We start from the raw sequence: 22,449 nt of genomic DNA on the forward strand, positions 1-22,449 counted from the left end.
ATCAAATCGATTAAAAACAGAACACAGCAACGTGTCCATGATGCACTGTAAAGATTTCTGAATAGTCCATAGGCATAAATGTCAGTTTAAGTTTTCCTGAGCTTATGAAGCATGGCAAACATCTCTTTCCTCTGATACTCCAGGGATCAGCTCAAAGCACTTAAACCAGAAGTAATTTTTTTTCCACTGGATCTAGTGGGATCTGGATAAGACTCTGTTAGTTTTGATCATCCATGACAAATCACTAAAACCAAACTACTGATGCTAGTGAACATTTTTAATAATATCAATATTTTAAAAGACTTTATGCAGTGATGAGATGTCATATTCCAGCCATCAAACCAAGCTGTAATGACTCTATCAACAGGCATGGATTGAAGCTGGAACACCCCTCTCAGTCCCTCAGAAAAAAAACAGAATATATTATAACTGAAACAATACATTCATTTAAAGGATGGTTTTTGGTTTCTGGACATCTGCAGCTCCTGTTCAAATTAAATGTGTGCTTGATATCAAAGCTCAAAATCAATCAGTTAAGAGGGATGAAGAGAAAGTGGTGTCCATGTTCAGCTAGAGGCTGTGAATTCATGGTGGCTCTGGACAGATTTCCCCATCCCTCCCCACCTCCTTTCACCACCAGTTTCATACAGATTATGGCTCTCCATGGTGGAGCTTGGCAGAGTCACAAAAACCCTTCGTGCAGGAGGGGAAATAAAAACACTCCCATATCAAGAACACACTTGTTTAAAAAAAGATACCCAGCTGCTGAAAGCACATACTTCATAAAGTTTACAAATCCATTCAACAAACTGGGGCTTTAATCTTTGTATATTTTGACAGAGCACAGTCTGGGAGCATTACACAAATGGGGAATTAATGCAGAGCTGAGCAGCTCTTGTCTGGGATGGAAGGATGCGGAATATGAGCTGGGCCATGCAAACTGTGCTTCTCCATGCTAAACAAAGTCCACCCTGGCAGGTGTAAACTGAGACTGCCCAACCATGAAAACACTGAAAAAACCACAGATGTGAAGTGAATTTCCCTGTTCTGCTGAAATGACCATCCTGGGCTCAAAAATGTTGGTGCTGAAGGGCCTGCAGCCCAAGGAAATGGACTGAATGCACTGACACAGCACTGCATGGCCACAAACATCACCTGCAAGGCAGAAATATTGCAAATATTTCCCAAATATTGCAAAAGCACAGCTGGCTGGGGTATGATGTGCCCCAAACCTGGCAAGAAGCAGAAATGGTCTCCAAAGAGTAAGGATTCAGCAGGGTTCAGGCTGGAACTGTGGGACAGGCACAGCCCTCACCAGCAGAGCATTGCTGTGACTGAGAACATCCCTGTGCCTGCACAGCTGTGGGGCAAAGAGGAGGCACAGGAGGGAGAAAATGAGGGTTTGGCTGTGGAAGTGAAGGCAGAGAAGCAGGAGAAGCTCGTGGAGCTTCTTGGTCAACACCTCCAAGAGCGAAGCTGGTGCAGAGTGAACAGCAAACAGTGAGGGCAAGGGGCCTGACAGAAATTAGCACCCACCTCTGGAAAATAAAGCTGGCACCACGAGCACAGCATGGTCTGCACTGCACTGCCCTTCATCTGAGGAGGAGAAGAACCCTGAGCTCCCAGGGAGATGGATCTCAACTCCTCCCCCAGGCCGAGGATGTTTTTCTGCCTGATTTGTAACGATGCAGAGACCCATGAGGGGAAGAATATCACACTCAGCCCTCAGCAAAGGGCACAGACAGACATGTTAACTCTGAGCATTAAATTCAGCCAGATTGACAGCTTAATCTTTCTATCTTAAATGTCAAGAACTGGTATGGCAGAGACCCCAGGCAAGGACCACGGAGCACTGCCCTGACTGAGCCTTTGGGAGGAAGGTGGTGAAGCCAGCATCCTGTTCAGGAAAATCACTGACCAAGTGATCCTTAAAAGCCTGCAGGAGCATAAACCATGGTGAGAAAGCCTCACAAGCTGCTGGCTTTAGGCTTGGGCTGCCCACGTTTCCTGCAAGTTTGCAGCTCCTGAGCCAGTCTGTCACAGACAACTTTTATAAAAAAATCCTTTCCTTAGGATTTTTCCTCCTGAGAAGCTGAGAGGCCTCAGGAGCAAAATGTAAACAATGATTATCTGCTGCTGTGGGATGCACAGGTGCATCTGGGGTTGGTCTCATGTGGTTGTTTCTAATTAATGGCCAATCACAGTCAGCTTGCTCAGACTCTCTGTCCCAGACAGAAGCTTTTGTTATCATTCCTTTCTATTCTTAGCCAGCCTTCTGATGAAAACCTTTTCTTCTTTTGGTATAGTTTTAATGTAATATATATAATAAAATAATAAATCAGCCTTCTGAAACACGGAGTCAGATCCTCATCTCTTCCCTCATCCAAGAACCCCTGTGAACACCATCACACCAGTCTGTCCTGTGTTTCTTTTCTACTGTGCAGCTGCTCTTGAGCAGGACAAGAAGCAGATTTCAACTGGAAAGCCACTGAAAATCAACCCCCAGGATGTTACTGGGAATGCTGGGAATAGAAGGTGAGGGAGGAACAGGACACAGACATGCAGGAGGCACAAATATTAAGTGCCAAGGGTATTTTGATGAAGTTGCATTATGTGATAAAGATGGATCAGGGTGCAAAAGGGTTGATTTCAGAAGAAGGGGAGCAGACAGATTTCCATATTCCTGGTGCTGGCTGGAAGAGGAAGGAAGGTCCAGATTGTGGTAAAGAGATTTCCTGCAGAGCCCTGAACACACCAAGTCCTACTGCTTGAACTGAGCTGAACTTTGGGTTTGTCTTTGTTGCTGTTTCAGTCCCTGGGCTCCAGCCATGACCTGGGCAGCACCAAAGACACCTGCAAAAGGGAGGTGAACCATTCCCCACTGAGGACTGCAACAACCAGCACAGAATGAACCCCACACCAACCATAACCACACACTTGGTGCACGGAATGGAGCTTTCTGCACTTCTCCTGAGGAAGACAGAAAGTAAACTACAGATAAAACCACGCTCTGGAAAAGATGTTTTTCTGATTTAGTTGACAAGTTGTGTTTTCCCAAGCTAACATGACACATTTCCAACTGATTTCCTACACAGCTACAAATGTTGCACTAAATTAGCATTATTGAGGGTAATAACACTGCAAGGGGTTTTGCTGAGTGCAGGATCAGGGATTTATCTCTTTCCCAGGGCAAGCACAATCCTGTTGGTTATTTCCTTCTCGACTTCTTCAATACTTTGTTCAGAGCAGTAAAATTGTAAAAATTTCATTTTTTACAGGCTGGTTCCCAGATAAAAGCAGAAATCAACTGGCTGCACAGTGAGTTCCACTGGAGAATTAACCCCATGCAGGAGCCTCTCAGTAGTTAAAATAAACTCAGCTGCTGGTTACTTGCAGGCAGAGGAAATGACAACAGCAGTGTTATGATCTCTGATCTTCCATTTGCAGCTCCAAATGGAATCTCCAAGATAACTTTCCAGCAAGGGAGGGTGAAGGTCAAGCCCAAGCAAAGCACCTGACATCTCAGAGGGGTTTATCTCATGCAAACTCCTCCTTCTGGCACCGCAGGGTTTTGCCACTGCTGGCGAGCACAAACCATTAGCAGGCACCCCAAATGCTCAGGCAAGCAGTGCTGCAGTAAAACAGGCTGCAGAATGTAAAAACCTATTACTGTGTTAATGCAGAAATGCTCCACGTTGCACGAGACCCAGAGCCTGCCCTGCTCAAGGTCACAGCAAAGGGTCTGTTTCCCATTTAAGAACAAGCCCCTGCAAGAGGTGGTGTTCACTTGCCAACTTTCATAAAAAAGATTAATCCACAATATCAATATGAATATAATTTTTCATACTAAAATACAGATTTATTTTAAGGAAGTGGATAGTATTTGTATTACATTTTATAGGCCCCTATAGTTACATCTGGTCCTTATTTATTTAAATTTTATTCAGCTTGCATAATATTTTTGCTTACAGTTATATTCTCTAAGATCAGAAAAGCTAAAACCTGAAAATTCAATGGCACTATTCATTAACATTCCTTCTCTCTGCAGTCATAGACATTTGCAAGCTCTCCTTTGATTCTGAAATAATAAAACTAAGGTAATAAGATGTTTAGTGTAAAAATATATGACTTAAGTCAGAATGATAGAAAGAGCTATGTTCCTGTGAATCACATGCCAAAGCAAACCAAAGTTTTTCAAAAAGTATACATGCTCATTTTAGAGGGAATAATAAAACACAGAATGACATATTAAAACCTTAACTCTCTCACTCTCATTATTTTATTAAGTTACCAAAAAAAAAAAAAAAAAGAAAAAAAAAGGAGTTTGCAGTGTACAGAGCACAGCAGAGGTTATAAAGAATGCATGAGGTCCAGGAAGCCAAGAGCCAGGGGTTTCACCCAGCAGCAGCCAGGATCCTCCTGAAGCCCATCCTGACAGGTCCTGCTGCTTTTGGATATTGTCAGCCTCAATTTTATGCTTGACTTCCATTCCTGGAAGGCAGCAGCTCCTCCAAGCAAGGCCCTGCTACTCAAGCAAGCCCTACCATCAGCGAAACCCTTGCCAAAGAGCCATCAAAGACACGATTTGCAGAACTTAGTGCCCTAATTCCCTTTTGTGACAGCTCATGTACAGAGCAGCTTGGGTTTGTCATGCCCCTGTGAGCCAGTGGGACGATGATGGATCCACCAGCTCCACCTGAGCATCACCCAGGCAGGAATCAGAGCCATCCCTCACAACCTCAGGCTAACTGCATTTACCACCCTGCCATTAAAAAATTCCCTTTTGGTTTAGGAGTGTGGGCTTTAGGAGGGGTTGCATTTCTCCCTCTCCCTCTGTGACACCCAAACCATGATTAAACACCCAGGGCTGCCATTCCCCTTTCCCATCCCACTGCTCCATGCACTGTGTGGGGGATTTAACAGCAGCAGCAGCAGCATCTTACAGCCCTCATATTGCTGGGGCCTCCCCAGAGGGCAATATCCCCTTCTCATTTGTAGTTACAAGGTGAGCACATTTCAGCAGAATGCTCTCAGTCCTGAGCAATCACTCAGAGCTGTCTGGCTATACTGATAAAGATATTTCTGCCTGGATTTAAACATAACTGAGGTGGGGAGGGTGGGATGAAAGCTCAGCCGAGGGAGGAGCTGCTCAGTGACACACAGCAGCCCCAGAGCCCTCGTGCTCAGGTAGGGCCCCACAAAGCTGAGCACAAAGCTGAGCTCCAGGCTCGGCTTTGGAGCAGGAACAGCCTGGTTTTGGCAGCATGGAGCCCTCACAGGGTAATTAGCCCTCACAGGGTAATTATCCCTCTCAGCTCCAGGGGCAAACACCGGGGCTTGAACAGCTGCAGCTCCAAGTCACAGTTTTCCTGATTATTCCCTTGCCCTTCCTGAACAGATGGGGTTTATTCAAGGGATGACTCACCTGGACTGACAGAATGAATCTAAATATTCTTCTGTCAAACTGCAGCCCACCCTCAGGAAGCTCCCAGAAAAGCCTCTGGGCTCACCCAGGTGATCAGGGAACCTTTTTGCTCCCCAGCTCTCACCAGCTCCTGTTAGCTGAGCACAGGAATATTCTGGTGTTTTTAATGTTCCAGCTTCGTGGATCACTTTATTTTACAGATGGAGTACCTTAAAGTTTCTTAATTGCCTTAAAAATGCTTTTTATTAAAGTCAGCTGAAAGCAAAAGTACAAAAAGAAAATCTACCACGTTCAAAGCAGACCAGCCAGTATAAAAAATCCTGCATAAGAGGTTTGATGTTGTTTACAACAAACACCACACAGCACAAAGTACATTTTTCTTCCTTTCTGTATGTAAGGCTGAGATAATGACCATCTCCACCTCCAGAGAGCCCTAAGTTACAGACCCTGCAATCTCCTTTTATACCTCTTCAGCAATTAGCTGGAGTGATTTCCAGCCCCAGCTGAGCCCCTGAGCCCTCCCAGGTTCCCCAGCCCTGTCTGGAGGAACATCCCCAAACCAGCCTGGAAACTGCTGCATGCCCTCTGGCTGTCTGAGTGTCTCCATCGCCCAGGCAGAGTCAATAACCACCAGTAATCAACTCGACCTTCACTGAATTATTCAGCTGGCAGCAGGGCAGAGCCCCCACCCTGCACAGAAAATGTTTGTGTCAGAGCAGTGCCTCTTCCATGGGCTGCCAGGAAAATTCACTGTCCTGGATGACAGAAAATCAGTGCAAGTTGTTAAATGGGCAGCACTCACCCACTCTGGGGTGATAATTTCAGAGAATCTGGGCTGGTTTGGGGTGGGAGGAACCTCAGAGCCCATCTCATTCCATCTCCAGCCTTCCACAAGGCCAGGCTGATCTAACCCTGCCCAACACCCACAGCCTCTCTGGACACAGCCCTCATCCCATCTGCATGAGCACAATTTAAAACAACCCCCTGATGCCCTGTTCTCTGAGGATTCAGGATGAAAATCTCCTGGGGAGCCTCAAACCTCATTTTGGGGATGTTTCTGAAAACATTTCTTTTTTCCTTCCCCTTGTTTTAAATTCCCACTCTGAGGTTACTTTTACAAGTTTGACTGGACTACAACCAAAAAAAAAAAAAATAAAAATCACAAACTGAAAGGCCTGTGCTCCAGCCAGCTCCACTCTGCACTTTAATTGCTTTAAAGCAGAGGCCATGTGTTGTGTTCTCTCAGGGGTATGTGGGAAGGTGAAATGAAAGTGAGTGAAGAGAAAAAAAAATACTTTATAAAACATCAGCACTTAGAGGGAAATGAAATAGAGCTGCTCCAGAGAAGATCAACAACATGAAGACAACTCCCAAGGACAACCTTTCCTGCAAGCACATCCTTCCAGCAGAGCCCTGGTTCATAATACATCACTGAGAGGGTTTGCAGCTTCAGGGGATGGACATCTCCTCACCAAAAAACCTTTCACAGGGGTTAAGACATCACTTTCCAACCTCCTGAACAAATTAACCTCCCTGCTCACACGCTATATTTTTCAAGTCTCTACTTGGTGATTCCTGATGAGATTCCTGAGGTTATGACTTAAAAGTTGCACTCCATATTTCATTTCCAAGCAGCCTGTCCCTGGCTGCCAGATTTATTATTCCAAAAGCTGGGCCTGTACATCTTGTGCTCCAGGAAGATATAAAATATTCTGAGAGAGCTTTCCCATCCCTTGTGAGCTGCTGTTGAGTACCCTCAGCTCTGCATTTATAGATCAAGAACATTTTAGTACAACATGGATGAGGCCCTTGCAGGCTTTGCCATGTCCATTTCAGACTTCACATGTTCTGAGCAGCATTCCTGGCTTTTCTCATGCTGATAAATTATTTTTTAGATCCCAGGAGCTGAGGTTCATGTCCTTCAGGGGTTTGTGGGCACTTCTGCTGGAGCCAATTACAGGTCACACTAATTCCTCTGCACTGCACCAAACAGTGAATCCTGGACACAGAATTTCTGCCACACGAGACCTCCAGGAGTGATGGACTCCTTTGATCTTGCCTTTTTTAAAACACAAAAGATGTCCCTGTGTGCAACTGAGCTGAACCCAAATGACAGAGAGCGAGACACATCCATCACATCACTCAGCCCCACGGAGCTGTTTTGTTCCATTGAAACTCAGAGAGACAGGAACTTTCCAAAAGCCCTGAGCAGTATTTGCTTTTACTGCTCGTTATGTCACGTGAACTTGGTTTCAACTCTTTACAGAAGGTTTTCTAACTCCAGGGCAACTAAAAATTAAAAAAAAAAGGAAAAAAAAAAAAAAAAGAGAAAAAAAAGAAAGGCATCAAAGTAATTTGGAGAAGATCAGAAGACAGAAAAATGGGAGGGGGATGCAAGCGGAGGATCTTTAAGGTTTCCAATCCAAACTCTCCCAGGATTCTGGGAACCCACATCCCCTGGAGGAGAAGGGGCTGGTTTGGAGCAGGAGGAAGTGATGGAGAATCCCAGAGAGGGTCTGTGCACATGGCAAAGCACCAGGCTAGGCTGTGGTTTCCCAAAAGCACCTTGTTTCCTATGAAACACCATTCCTTGCCTTTCAATGAGCAGATCCAGAATTATGAGAAGAAACAGGGACTCATTTTGGGTAAGCTGAGGATCTGAAAAGTGGGGAGTTGGGCCTCCCTCCCTCCATGGTTTGTTACTGCACTCCAGTGCACAGACTTTTAAAATCAACTCCTAGGAGGACACTTTAATGAATAAACTAATGAAAGCATAATACTTAACCAAAACCATTTACTCAATTGAAAGACTAAAACCCTTTGCATTTTTCTCATCTGCTCTGTACAGCAGTTATTTACAATTTTCATTTATTTATATTAAAATCTCATTAAAGACACACACCATATTGGACCTGACAGACTGCCATGTATTATTTCCAAATTCCAGTTAAATGAAAAAGCAGGGAGATGACTTAACACTGAGCAACTTATTTGAATTTACTCAACACTGAGGAGCTTGACAAAAAAAGGGGGAATGGGGACAAAGCTGTGCATGGCTGGAAAGAGTAACCCAGCTCCATCTCCATGGGAAACAAAGGAATTCATCCCAGCTCTACAAAACTGGAGACTGGGACCAAAAGCTGATCTTTTTCCAATTTCAGCTTTAATGCTGTAAAAGATCCAGCCCACACTCCGCAATAGAAAAGTTTCTTTTTCCTTTTGACTTCCTTTCTTTATTTTTTTTAACTTTATTTTCTTCTGACTTTCCTTTAAAATATTTTTTTTATTTTTATTTTTTTCCCCTAGAAGAAGATTGCTACATTGCAACTGTCTGTACCTGCTAACACTTTCATGCTTTGTGATGCACCACTGTGATATTTTGGGCAAAACCTGCATGTACCAGAGCAGTTCCACTGCCTGAAGAGTCTCAGTGTCAGGGAATTCAGGAGACCCCAGCACAGACACCTCTGCAACAGAGACTTCTTTACTGAAATACCTGAATTTGACATTTAAAAACCCAATCTTGCTTCTCTTACACTGCAGCAAAGTCTCTCAGATGGGAAGTGGAGAGGAGACAGCCAGAGCAGAGGCAGTTTATGGGTTTTAGCATCACCAATTTACTGAGCTCATGCTCAAACTAATATATTTCTATTTATCTGAAGATAATTTTTTTTCAAAAAACAGCATATCCAGGAGGCAGATTAAGCCAAAAGGCAGAGAAAGCAATAAAAGATTACCTTTGGTTTACCCCTGTTCTGCAAGGGCTTTTGCTGGCAGGCAGATAAATCACAGTTTGTTTAAAGAGCTACTGAGCATTCCTGCTCTCAGGACAGAGCTGTTATCCTTGCTGAGACAGCTCCACCTCTGCAACATTAATTTCAGCCATTCCAGCTCATGATTCACAATGGTTAAATAAAAGAACACACATTTGCAGCCTCTGACCAGAGCAGCAAAACCACTGGAACACCAACAATTTAAACAGGAGCATCACCTGATGTGACACAAGGCAAAATCACCAAGTTTTTACTGGAGCTTACAGCTGGCTTGTCCTCCCTGTCCTCAACAATTTATCAGAGCAATTACCCATTAAAGGCATTGCTATTTTCCATGTTTTCCCTGTCTCTGTGTGCAGCAAACATGATTTTATAACAGCAACTCACCAGGGGAGTGTCCTTGCCCCCGACGATGCTGAGCCCCAGCCCTGAGCGCCCCTTGGAGATCTCTATGGTCATCTCCTGCCCTGGCACTATGGCACAGGTGGCTGGATCCACAGGCAGAGCAGCTGGGAAGACACCTGGGAACATCACAAGGGCAAGGAATCAGTCACACAGCGCAGCAAGAAAACGAGAACCTCCAAAATTAGCTGTGCGACAACCGCTAATTTAGCTCTTTGTTTTTGCTCTTCACCTTCATAAAATTGAACTAGAGGACCACTCTGAGTCACTTCTGAAGTCTCTAAACCAGAGTGACTTGAGTTCTGGGAATAAACGCTGCCAGTAAAAGCCAGTGAGGACACCTAATTCAGTTTTCATCTCTGCAATTCTGATCATGATGGAAAGGGGTATTCCTTTCAGGAGAGGTAAAACCACATTGCAGCACCATGGAATGAACAGCATGTCCCAAACTGTCTATTCTTCTACTTCAATCGAAAACAAGATCATCTTTGTATGTGAAAGTCAAGAAAAACAAGTGAAGACACCTCCAGAAATTGTGACCTCCATCCCCTCTCAAAAATTGTGACAGAAGAGCAAAATACAAACACGTTATAAAATAACTGAGAATAGATCATTGGATGCTCAAAGAAACAAAACTTCAGCAGAAGTTATGTGGAAAACAAAATGAAAACACCCAATTTGGGTCAGGGTAGTAAAAATACACCACATTATGGCAAAATGTCTGGTTCCTACCACGGCTGGGGGCTTCTGGCTCTGGAGGAAGGTGAGGAGCTGCTGGCTCCAGGGGTGACTCCTGGCAGCTCCCTGGGGCTGCTGTGGAAGGTTTGGGCTGCTTGACCTGGCTGAGGACCTAAAGGCAAAGCAGAAGCAGGAGAGATCAGTTCTCAGCCACCATGATGTGCTGAGGTCACTGTCATCAGCTGTTGATCATTAAATCCTCCAAATCAACGGGAGGACAACAAGCAATTCCCACACATTTAAAGAGGACCCAGTCATTTTTCACATTTCCATCAATGAAATTATTTTAATGTCTTCCCAGTTAATCCCTTCCCCTCAAGAATCACTCAGTCTTTAACCAAACCAAGCCTTCAGAACCCTCCCTTGCTGGTTTACATGAAGACACACACATTTTCCTGAACACACTTACATTTTCTGGGAGCTGCTCCTCTGCCTCCTGCTCATGTGCCACCACTGGTGTGTCAGCTTTACACTTCACATCCTAAAAGGTCAAAAAAGAAAACAAGATGTATTGGAAATGTCTCATTAGCTTCAATAAAATACCCTCCAAAACTCAGAATGATGGTTCCAGGGAAGTGCAGTGATGTTTTGGAGGGACAGGACACAGGGAATGGCTTCCAGAGGGATGGATGGGATATTGGGAAGGAATTCCTGGCTGGGATGGAATTCCCTGATTTGCTGTGGCTGCCCCATCCCTGGCAGTGTCCAAGGCCAGATTGGACACCCTGGACAATGGAAGGTGTCCCTGCCATGGCAGTGGTGGCACTGGGTGGAATTTAAAGTCTCTCCCAACCCAAACCAGTCAGGGATTTTAGGATTTCTCCATGAAAATCCATTTGTACCACCAAGCAAAGCTGAAGCCCAAAGCCCAAATGAGGCAAAGCTGCTGTGAGCCCAGGGAGTATCAGGAGTCAGTTATTAAAATATCAGGAGTTATTGCAATCCCAGCCCTGAGCTCTGAGGGCACGCAGGGCACAGCAGGGATTACCACAGATGCTCTGGAATGGCTGGGACAGCAATTCCCAGGCTGTGTGCAGGGACCCTTCAGTGCCCACAGCAGGAGGGGTCCCAGTCATCTGTTCTCTCTTCCCCCTCATTTTCTGGCTCTCCTAAATAAAGCAACTGCTTCAAATGCACCCTCCAGCCCCATTACAAAGATCTCCAACAATGGTACTTCAATCACTGGCTCCACTTGTAGCCTAATTTATTTCTCTTCCTTTGCAATACACAAAAATATATTTTAATATCCTACTTTTACAATTGTTTCCAGACAGGTAAAGTGCCCTCCCTTATTAGCTCTTCATTTTGATTCAAGTAATAGTTATTTTTTAACCCCTATTAAAAACTTCTGATCAACAGCCTAGCTTGCAGAAAAACGAAGTGCCAACTTCCAAAGATTACCTCAAACCTTTTTCAGATATTCAAAAGTTACTCTGCATCTCAGAAAGATTTTCTAATTAAGATGACAATTTCTACATTAAAAAAAGTAAACAGAATTGTTTCATCTTGGAAGTGCTGGCCTTGTTTGCTGGAGTTTTATTATGCTAAAAGATCCCAACCCCCACAGGATCTTTTCTTTCTCCCCTTGATTTTTTCTCCAAGCTTGCTGTAACTCTGCAACGGCAACTATTATCCAAAAGGATAACAGGAAAAAAAGATAAAGGGGTGATCTCATTGTATTATCAGAGGTGTCAGGGGAGGAATGGGAGACTGCTCTGTCATCTTCTGAGAGATTGTTTTAATGAGCAATGAAAAATTACTTCATACTTCCCTTTTTCATTGTGGTATGTGACTAAAATCTGAGGCTTCATCTTGCACCACAAGCAAGCACCACCTTCACATCTCCCTGATCTTTTAACTGTGCTAGAGGAACCTGAGCAAAATGAGCACCAAATACACTCAGCATTTGTCAAAAGCCTGCAGCCCAACTGGTTTAATCAAATTCAACCCTCAGCTCCATCCAAAAGCACTTTTACACAGCCCCTCCTCTTTGCCAGGGTTTCAAGGATTTGTTTTCTGGTTTTTTTGTGATTCAGATTACTGTTCCAAGTTCAAACCTTTAAAGGCAAATGAATCCATTCCCACAAACCATTTTCACTTTGTCAGATTAAATTCTCCAAGAGCATCTCAAAGCCCCCTCCACCAATTCTTTTCCAAGCACACCTTATAGAAAATCAGATTTCTTCAACCTTCCAGGAGGCCACCTAAACCTCAGCTAACAAACACACAGACTGTGCCTCACACTTCCACTGGCCCCAGTTCAGAAACAAAGTTGTTTTCCTTCCCAATTCTTATCATCCAAGCCCACAATGATGTCCATTATAGAACTTTATAGCTTTTAAAGTGATGAAGTGACAACAAAGAGTATGTTGTGAGAGACTGACAAATTTATCAGCAACAGATGAACAGAGAACGATGTGAATTTTTTAACTTTCCTTTTATTACAGCTGTCACTTGGTGAGACATCCTGCCCGTGCTTTGAGCTGTACATACTTGTGGAAGATCTCTGCTGATAAGCACATACTTTTTATTTACTCAGCGAACTTGATCTTACTTGTTGACTTTCACATTCCTGATTTCTCCTGACATGTTCCTGGGAAATTCAGTAACAATGGTGAAGGAGCACTGAGGCTCTGGTAGCAGCACCATATTTCAAAAACAAGCCACTGTTTTCTTCTGCTTCACTAGAAGAGTGAAAGACAAATCTCCCTTCCCAAAACCACCAATTTCTGTTGTGCTGCACTGCAGAGTCAAAGACTTAAAGACAGTTAAGAAAAACCCTTTGGGCCAGAACCATCAGGACACTCCCAAAACTCAGACCCACTCAGAAATGTTCCCCAAGTAGTTTTAAAATCCTGACTGAAAGAACACTCTGAAATAATGAAACTGGCTTTTGCCATTATTTTTTAATCCATTTATTCCCCTAAACCAAGGGCTGGCCCAACTGAAGGCATTGTGGAATGAGCAGTTGGGTCTGCAGGAATTCCAACATTTTTCAGTGCAGACCTTTGCCTTCTCTTACCTGTCTGCCATTGCTGTTTGGGACAATTCTTTTTCTTTCTTTTTACCTGGCTCCACAGTTCCCTTCTTTCTTGCTGCCAATATATTCTGGGTTTCCTGTGGTTCCAGAGGCATGTTCCCTCCACACCTTCCTGGGATTGCTGCCATTTCTTTCTCCTGTTAAATTCACCCCTCCTCTAACACCACTCAAAGAGCTGCACAGCACCATGGCCTACACCAAAAGTTCACTTTTGTGTAGCATATTTTGTGTGTTTTTATCTGCTTCTTCTCCTATTACCTTGCAATCCCTCTAAAATTGCTTGCCAAGCTGAGCAAGAACTCCAATAAAACCAGGTGAGTGACACCTGCAAATATATCCAGGGAAAATCTGATTCCTTTCTATTCCAACCCATCAGAGGAATCTGCACAGGGCTACCAAACAGCAATAACTCAACCTTTTAGTGATCCATTAGGGACATAAATCAATCCATGGCTGATTAATTCTGATGCTTGAATAGCACATAATGCTTCCTAACTCTTGGAATTTGCAGACTCATTAATTAAACACTTACTAGCTGCAGAGCATTTTGTATACTCAATTTATATCTGCAAATCCCAAGACACTCCTTGCAAGAGACATGATGGAGCGGGAAGAAGACATCTAAGAGGAAAAATACCCAGAAATGTCAGGTTTCCTTAGCTGAGGACATACAGCAAGTCCTGCACTCCTTGAAACTGGAGCAGGCAGCAAAAACTCCCTCAGCAAATTCTGAGGTACCCCCAGCTTAGTCATGTTTAATGTTTTCCATTTTAAATTTCTAACACAGTGTCCAAAAAGAAGAAATCAGAGCTGCACCCTGAAGGACTTTCAGATTCCTGATAATGCATGATCCTGACCTATCAAACAACAAAAATCTCCATCTGTGCCAATGAGAAGTTCAGTATTTATTACAGTGCACACTGACAGAACCACATTAAAGCACAACTTATGGCCTTAATGCAGAAATCACTGAGAGCAACTCCATAGCTGTGCTATTCAGGAGGCAAGACTAGATTATGATAATAGACATCTTGGCCTTAGAATTTATGAAGCTATGAATAGAAATGAGAATATGATTTACAGACCAGGCTTTTTCTAAAGTTTGTCACACATGGATGGCAGGAGTGGAAACACAATCCCCTCGCTCACCAAGAACCCCAGAGAGGGCCCAATTGCTATGTGGAAACTCTTATCTTGGTATTTTAACAAGTTTTACTGAGTGCTCAGCTCATGAAAACAGGCTGGGTACATAACGCTGAGTTTGATTCAGATTTTACATGTACTGGAGATTATTTGACAAAAGTGCTGCAACACTCCAATAAAAAGGCAGAGAGAACCAATCAAGCCCAGTGAGCCTCCACATTCTGAACTCTAATCAACATTAAATATTGCCTCAAGTCACTCACAGCTTTGCTGGATTCCTCATCAGCCAAGCTTTTCATGACAACTTCCAAACTCGGGTCTTCCTCACCACCTGCAGGTTCGGTGCCACTGTGGTCCTGAAGAAAGGATTGACAACAGCTTATAAACAGAGCTCTGAGCCCTAGAACAGCTAAACAGAAAAACTGAACAGTTTTACCCTTTTTTTGTTGCATTTTTTAGACAAGGAGCAGCATGACAAGGTAGAAAGATCCACAACTGAAGCTTCCCAATGGGCAAATGAGGGATGGAAGTCGGGGAAGGCAGACCTTGGTCCCACTTGGCTGACAAAAAGCACCACAAGATATTCCCAAAGCTGCCCTTAGGGGCAGCTCTGAAGGCCACACTAACCCCTGCCAGCTGTGAAAGCTGTGCACTTGGTATGGAGAGCTTTTCTCCACGCCTCAGCTCGTTAAAGGAGCCCCAGTTTCCACCACACAGCCTGAGCAGCTTGGGAAAACCATGGAATGGTTTGGGTGGGAAGGGAGCTTAAAGCCCATCCAGTGCCACCCCTGCATCCTTCTCCTCTCCAGGTGAATTCCAGCTCTCCCAGCCTGGCTCCAGCCCCGTGGCCTCCCCTGGACTCTTCAGGCCCAGAAACAAAACTATTTCTGAATTTTCATTAGGCATTTTACATTTAAGTAAATGTGAACTCAAATGTCTCGGCCACCACTGGAGAGGACAAAGCACCTCTGTGCACTGTTGCAAAAAAAAATACCTCATTCTGTGGCTTTCTGGTGATTGAAACTTCTAAAAACATACTTTACAGCAATTAATATTTAATAGACTCTGTTTCTGGTGGCTTGCCCACAGTATCACAGCACAACACAAGACCCTGATTTAAGGTGTATTTACTGTTTATCACTTCTCATATAACACCGACAAAGAGATAAGCTGCAGATAAAGAGATAAGATAAAGATCAAGAGATGAGCTGAAGAAAACTAACACAGTAATCCATGGTAACTACGGCACCCTGATATTCCATTCCACAGCCAGGCTGTTTAATGTGATCTGACAAGTTACATGTAGGGTGCATGTAAGACACAATGTTAAATATTTATGTGGTATTTCAAAGATATTTGAAGATATCATTTCAAGATATAAGGCTATTTTTTCTTTATTTAAAGAGAGGAAGAGCTGCCAAAGAAAGCAATGTAAACTTCTGTATAACATCACCATATTTGGTTGTGTTGATTTTATATAATAAAAAGATACCAGCTAGAAGTAAAAACCCATATTTACTTATAAAACAAACATAATGTAAATAGTCAGAACTTGCCATTAATGCATGAAACTCAACCCACAAGCATCTACCTCTACAGGCAAACAGAGACACACTTGGGTAAGAGTCTAATTACAGCCAGTCGACCAGAATGTGCCTAAACAAAGCTTTGTGCTTCCTCCTGAAGGCACAAGTATTAAACAAAGCTGGGAATAAATGCAGGTATTAAAGATAAAATGAGCTCTGTGAATTGTTGAGTAATTTATAAAGCACCAGCTGCACCTGGGATGTGCTGCTGGTGCGGAGGAGAGAAGGAAAAGCCAAAGCTTTGTCCAAAAACGACTGAGATCCAAACAAAACATGAGCAGTTCTTGCTCTGTGCAGCACCAGGCCTGCAAGGAGCAGCCAGCAGAGGTAAGAGAAGGTGGAAAACAACAGCAAGAGGGCAAACAGGAGATGGATGCATCCAGCCTTACCTCCCGTGGCCCCTGCTGAGGGATCCCAGCCACGCTCCTGGAAATACCAGGAGTTCAATGCACATGGATTTATTGAGGCAAGACCAAACCCCAATTGAATTACAAAACATCTTTTGCTTTATTAGCTCAGATAGAAATAGAATTAAAAAGCAGCAGCGAGGCTAACCGTGTAGTTTATCTAGAAAATTTAGTTACACCGCATTGAGATGTCAAAATGATAACGAGTGTGGTGACTGCAGGGATTCCTGGTGCACAGGGGAGCAGTCAGTCTGCACTGGGGCTGAGGGAGCAGCAAAAATCACAGAAAACACTGGCAACATCACCACACCGAGACTGCTTTTGCATTTAGGATTACTCCAGGCAGAACTGCCTCAGCACAACCAGCTGAAAGAGGAGCAGGACAAGGTTTAAATTTGGCAAGGTTTTAGTTTGGAGCCTCCTCTTCCTCCTGTACAGCAGTGCCCTGTTTAAGAGCTGCTGTTAATGCCACGCAGGTCTGTCAGGAACAACCAGATCAATAAAAAAGAGACAGGGCAAAATAAGCCTATTAGGCCAAGTCTCTACCCAACACATTTTACGACCCCGGGTTTAATTACACAAGGTGCTCAAACTTATCAGGAGCTGCTAATTATGATTAATCTATCCAATTCAGCAGTCTCTAATTAAAAACAACAGCCCACAAACCTTACCTCAATGGCAGAGTGGGAGCCTGAAGGCAGTGGGAAGGGAGTGACAGCCATCTGGTTGACTGCATCTTCACTTCTGCACAACAAAACAAAACAAAAGCACCACATTACACACCAAATCAGGGTGGGCAAACTTCTCCTTGGATTGGTTCTGCCCATTAAAAAAACACCCTCAACACCAAGACAACTCTTTTTATCATTTTTGCTCTGGTTCCTTGCTCCCCAACAGATCCCATCCCTCATCTGGGACACACTGACATCCTGTCCTTGGAAATCCAATTTTGTGTGGATTATCAGAGGATGTAGTTGCATTTTATGGTCCCCACACATCCAAAGATGAGCTCATACTCAGCCTCTTTTAATGGTCTCTACATCTGTAAACTGCTTGTTTATAGTTTCACATTCACGTTACTGAAATAGCTGTTTTAATGTAACAGATTGCTTTTTCTTTTTTTTTTTTGTTCATTTTTGCTGCAGTCTTTTCAATGTAAAAACTTGGAAAAGATTTTATAAAATGCAGGGAGAAGAGGAGATGAACACTGATTCTCCCTACATATAAAGTGAGTTGTTTTTCCAAAATGCTTATGATGTATGGCATCTTTTTCTCTCTCTTTAAAATGCCTCTGAAGTTGACATCTGATTAATTTGTTTTTTGTATTTAACAGCATTCTGCCTTGCTGATGTTTTTCCTCAACTGCCATTTAAACTGATTTGTTTTCTGGAATTAGCTCTGTGTTTTTTTGGCCTCTGTAAAACGAAGCCAGGTAACAGATGACTTCAGTGATATCATTTAAGGCAAATCATCACAGAATCACAGAATTTGGGTGGTTTGGGTGGGAAGGGACTTTAAAACTCATCCAGTGCCACCCCTAACAAGGCAGGGACACCTTCCACTGTCCCAGGGGGCTCCAGCCTGGCCTTGGGCACTGCCAGGGACCCAGGGGCAGCCCCAGCTGCTCTGGGTATCTATGCCAGGGCCTGCCCACCCTCATAGGGAGGAATTTCTTCCCAAAATTCAACCCAAATCTACCCCAGGCAGGTTACAGCCATTGCCCCCTGTCCTCTCACTTTGTGCCTTTTCACAAAGTCCCTTCTCCAGCCTCTTTGCAGGAGGGATCTGTGATGCTGCTGCTGCTCCGCAGGTACAGCTCTTAGATGAAGGGAAGTGACTTCTCCTGGCTCTTCCAGGTTTGATTTTCTCTCTACTACACTCCATGTTACTGTGACATGAGCAGAATCTCCTCCTCTTTAATTTCTGCAATAAACTATTAGACTATTATGTGTTTTAAACACATTTTATGGAAGTGCCTGAAAGAAAAAAAGTCTCATTTCCCCCCTGAAGGGTTAAAAGACACGGAGCTAGCATGTTCTGATCACTGAGAAATAACTCTGTGAATCAACAGCTCTGAGCACAGCAGAGTGGGAGTCACAGGCATCTGAAATGATAAATCCTGCAGGCAAAGGTTGGGGAATTCATTTCCTTATCTGCAAGCTCACAGGCACAGCATCCAGAGGGGCTGGCTGGGTGCTCCCAGAGCTGTCCTGGCTGCAGCCTCTGCTCCCAGAGCCCTGCAGGAGGGAGAGCCCAGCCTGGGACAGGCACCCAGCCCCGGATTCCATCAGCATTTCACAGTTCCCAAGCGCATCTCACCCACAGGGCGTATTGGGCAAGGATGTTTTCCCTGCTCTTATCTTGGTGAGACATCATTCTGTGTATGGTTGGTGCTTTTCTAACCCACAGGAGTAAATCACCCTGTGATTTTGTGATTTTGCCTTGACTGCAGAGCTTTTCCCAACAATAGTTTATGTGAAGTGCAATCAGCATGAAAACCAACCCCACTCTGCAGCTCACAGTGCAGGCTGCATGCTGTGCAATTAGGGGCAAACATGGAAACAAAGATATATAGATACAGATATATAAATAAAAAGAATATATATAAAATATATTAAATTATATATTAAAATAGAAGTAGAAAAAACATAAAATTATTAAATCATATAATTCTAGAAAATTATATAAATTAAGAAAAATAGATATATAAAGAATAAATATAATACATATTGTACATATTATATATTTAAATATAAATAACTATATAAATATATTTTTATAGATATATATTTATATATTTAATATAAATAAATAAGTAAATAAATACATTGTTATATAAATTGTTATATATATAATGTTTATATATAACATTATATATATAATTACATTGTTTTTATATATATATATATATATATATATATATATATATATATATATATATATTACATTATATATATAATTTTTTTATATTTTGTAAGAAGTACCCTAAAAATTGCTAAACACAATCTTCATGACAAACTGGGGTGTAATTAATTATCCAAACTAGTTTTCACTTCATACACAAACACCTTTGTATTTTTTTACACCAGCGGGGAAAAAATATCTTTGTGCAGCTTTAAGTGGATGGCCATTTTTATTCCAAGCAATAAAAAAACACTTATGTTAATATCCCTGGGAAAACAAAAAGCAAAAATATAAAAACCCCCAAGGTTACACAGTGTCACAACTTGTAATCTCCCCCTGCTAGGACTCGTACATATTTAAATACTTTAATGCTGCTTCAAAGGAGAATGCTTCAAAGCAGAATCAAAGTGGGAATATATTTTAAAGTGACAGATCTAATAAGAAATTGCTGTTTCTGCTCTCCACTTCCACAAGTGTCCTCAACTAAAATGTGAATTTATTTACGACTAAAAGGAGCAATCATTTTCTTTTCATGCAAGGGCAGACATCTCAGAAGTCTGAACATCACATTCAAATCCCAGTGACTGCAAATGAGCATTCCACCTATTTGCCAATGGTTGCTCCAGAACCACCTCCAAAAAAGCTGCTCCCAGTTGCTGCTGCTCAATCCTGCTTGGGGCTAAGGTGTCTAAACCTTCACACTCAAGAGAAAGGTTTCATTCCTTACTACATTTTACTTCTTTCCAGTCTAAACAGGGCGCCTGGACATTCCTCATGCTGTCTTGTAGATCAAAAAAATAAAAGTCCTGATGTTCTGCTCCATCTGCACCTTTGCAGCCTAAGCCAAGGCAAATAGAATTGTTACTGACTTAAATAACACAAAAACTGGGTACAAAAGAAGCCTGAAGAGAGCCACACAAAAAGATAAATCCAAAGGGAGTACCCAGGAAGGTGCAGGAAGGAATGAAGGGAAGCTGAAGTTGGGTGCTGAAAATGTGTATGTAAATAATATTGTAAAAATGCAATAATAGTGAAAATAAATGTAGAACAAGGGAAAAAATGTTTCCTCCATAAGGAGACACCAGAACATAAAGTCTTGCAGATTATTGAAAGTTTATAAATGAATATGCAAATAATAGTGTAAATAAATGCAAAAATAGTGAAAATAAATGAAGAACAAGGGAATAAAGGTTTCCTCAGCAAGGTGACACCAGGACATAAAGTCTTGCAGACTCCTGAAAGCTTTTAAATGTATATGTAAATAATAGTGTAAGTACATGGAATAATACTGTAAAATGTAATAGTCTAAATGCAGAACAAGTGAATAAATGTTTCCTCTGCAAAGTGATACCAGGACATAAAGTCTTGCAGATTATTGAAACTTTATAAATGTATGTGCAAATAATAGTGTAAATAAATGCAATAATAGTGAAAATAAATGTAGAACAAGGGAATAAATGTTTCTTCCATAAGGTGACACCAGGACATAAAGTCTTGCACATTGTTGAAAGCTTTTAAACGTATATGCAAATAATAGTGTAAATAAATGCAATAATGGTATAAAATGTAATAGTGTAAATGTAGAGCAAGGGAATAAATGTTTCCTCTGCAAGATGACACCAGGGTATAAAGTCTTGTAGATTACTGAAAGCTTACAAATGTATATGTAAATAATAGTGTAAATAAATGTAATAATGGTATAAAATGTAATAGTGTAAATGTAGAACAAGGGAATCAATGTTTTCTCTGCAAGGTAACACTAGGATATAAAGTCTTGCAGATTGTTGGAAGTTTATAAATGCATATGTAAATAAATGCAATAATAGTGCAAAATGTAAATGTGTAAATGTAGAACAAGGGAATCAATGTTTCCTCTGCAAAGTGACACCAGGGCATAAAGAACGGCAGATTATTGAAAGTTTATAAATGCATATGTAAATAATAGTGTAAATAAATGCAATAATAGTGTAAATAAATGTAGAATAGGGGAATAAATGTTTCCTCTGCAAAATGACATCAGGACATAAAGTTTTGCATATTACTGAAAGTTTATAAATGTATATGCAAATAATAGTGTAAATAAATGCAATAATGGTATAAAATGCAATAATGTAAATGTAGAACAAGTGAATAAATGTTTCCTCTGCAAAGTGACACCAGGACATAAAGAATGGCACATTACTGAAATCTAATACATACTATTATTATGTAAATAATAGTGTAAATAAATGCAAAAATAGTGAAAATAAATGTAGAACAAGGGAATAAATGTTTCCTCTGCAAGATGACACCAAGGTATAAAGTCTTGTAGATTACTGAAAGCTTACAAATGTATATGTAAATAATAGTGTAAATAAATGTAATAATGGTATAAAATGTAATAGTGTAAATGTAGAAAAGGAAATCAATGTTTTCTCTGCAAGGTAACACTAGGATATAAAGTCTTGCAGATTGTTGGAAGTTTATAAATGCATATGTAAATAAATGCAATAATAGTGCAAAATGTAAATGTGTAAATGTAGAACAAGGGAATCAATGTTTCCTCTGCAAAGTGACACCAGGGCATAAAGAACGGCAGATTATTAAAAGTTTATAAATGCATATGTAAATAATAGTGTAAATAAATGCAATAACAGTGAAAATAAATGTAGAACAACGGAATAAATGTTTCCTCTGCAAGGTGATACCAGGACATAAAGTCTTGCACATTGTTGAAAGCTTTTAAATGTATATGCAAATAATAGTGTAAATAAATGCAATAATAGTGTAAATAAATGTAGAATAGGGGAATAAATGTTTCCTCTGCAAAATGACATCAGGACATAAAGTTTTGCATATTACTGAAAGTTTATAAATGTATATGCAAATAATAGTGTAAATAAATGCAATAATAGTGTAAATAAATGTAGAATAAGGGAATAAATGTTTCCTCTGCAAAATGACATCAGGACATAAAGTTTTGCATATTACTGAAAGCTTACAAATGTATATGTAAATAATAGTGTAAATAAATGCAATAAAGGTATAAAAT

At 41.6% G+C, this 22,449-nt stretch overlaps 1 protein-coding gene across 2 annotated transcripts in view; it reads right to left on the bottom strand.

Annotated features, from left to right (window-relative positions):
• PATJ (PATJ crumbs cell polarity complex component) overlaps nt 1-22,449 on the bottom strand; it is a 145,627-nt gene that overhangs the window by 24,573 nt on the left and 98,605 nt on the right. For both annotated transcript variants that reach the window (XM_074545682.1, XM_074545681.1), the window contains exons 29-33: nt 17,186-17,258; nt 14,785-14,877; nt 10,748-10,819; nt 10,333-10,450; nt 9,586-9,719 (exon numbers count right to left, since the gene is read on the bottom strand). In XM_074545682.1, coding sequence (XP_074401783.1) covers nt 9,586-9,719; nt 10,333-10,450; nt 10,748-10,819; nt 14,785-14,877; nt 17,186-17,258 — 490 coding nt within the window. The remainder of the gene's footprint in view (nt 1-9,585; nt 9,720-10,332; nt 10,451-10,747; nt 10,820-14,784; nt 14,878-17,185; nt 17,259-22,449) is intronic.

The sequence above is a fragment of the Zonotrichia albicollis genome, chromosome 8 (assembly GCF_047830755.1).
Source record: "Zonotrichia albicollis isolate bZonAlb1 chromosome 8, bZonAlb1.hap1, whole genome shotgun sequence".
In the NCBI taxonomy this organism is placed as follows: Eukaryota; Metazoa; Chordata; class Aves; order Passeriformes; family Passerellidae; genus Zonotrichia; species Zonotrichia albicollis.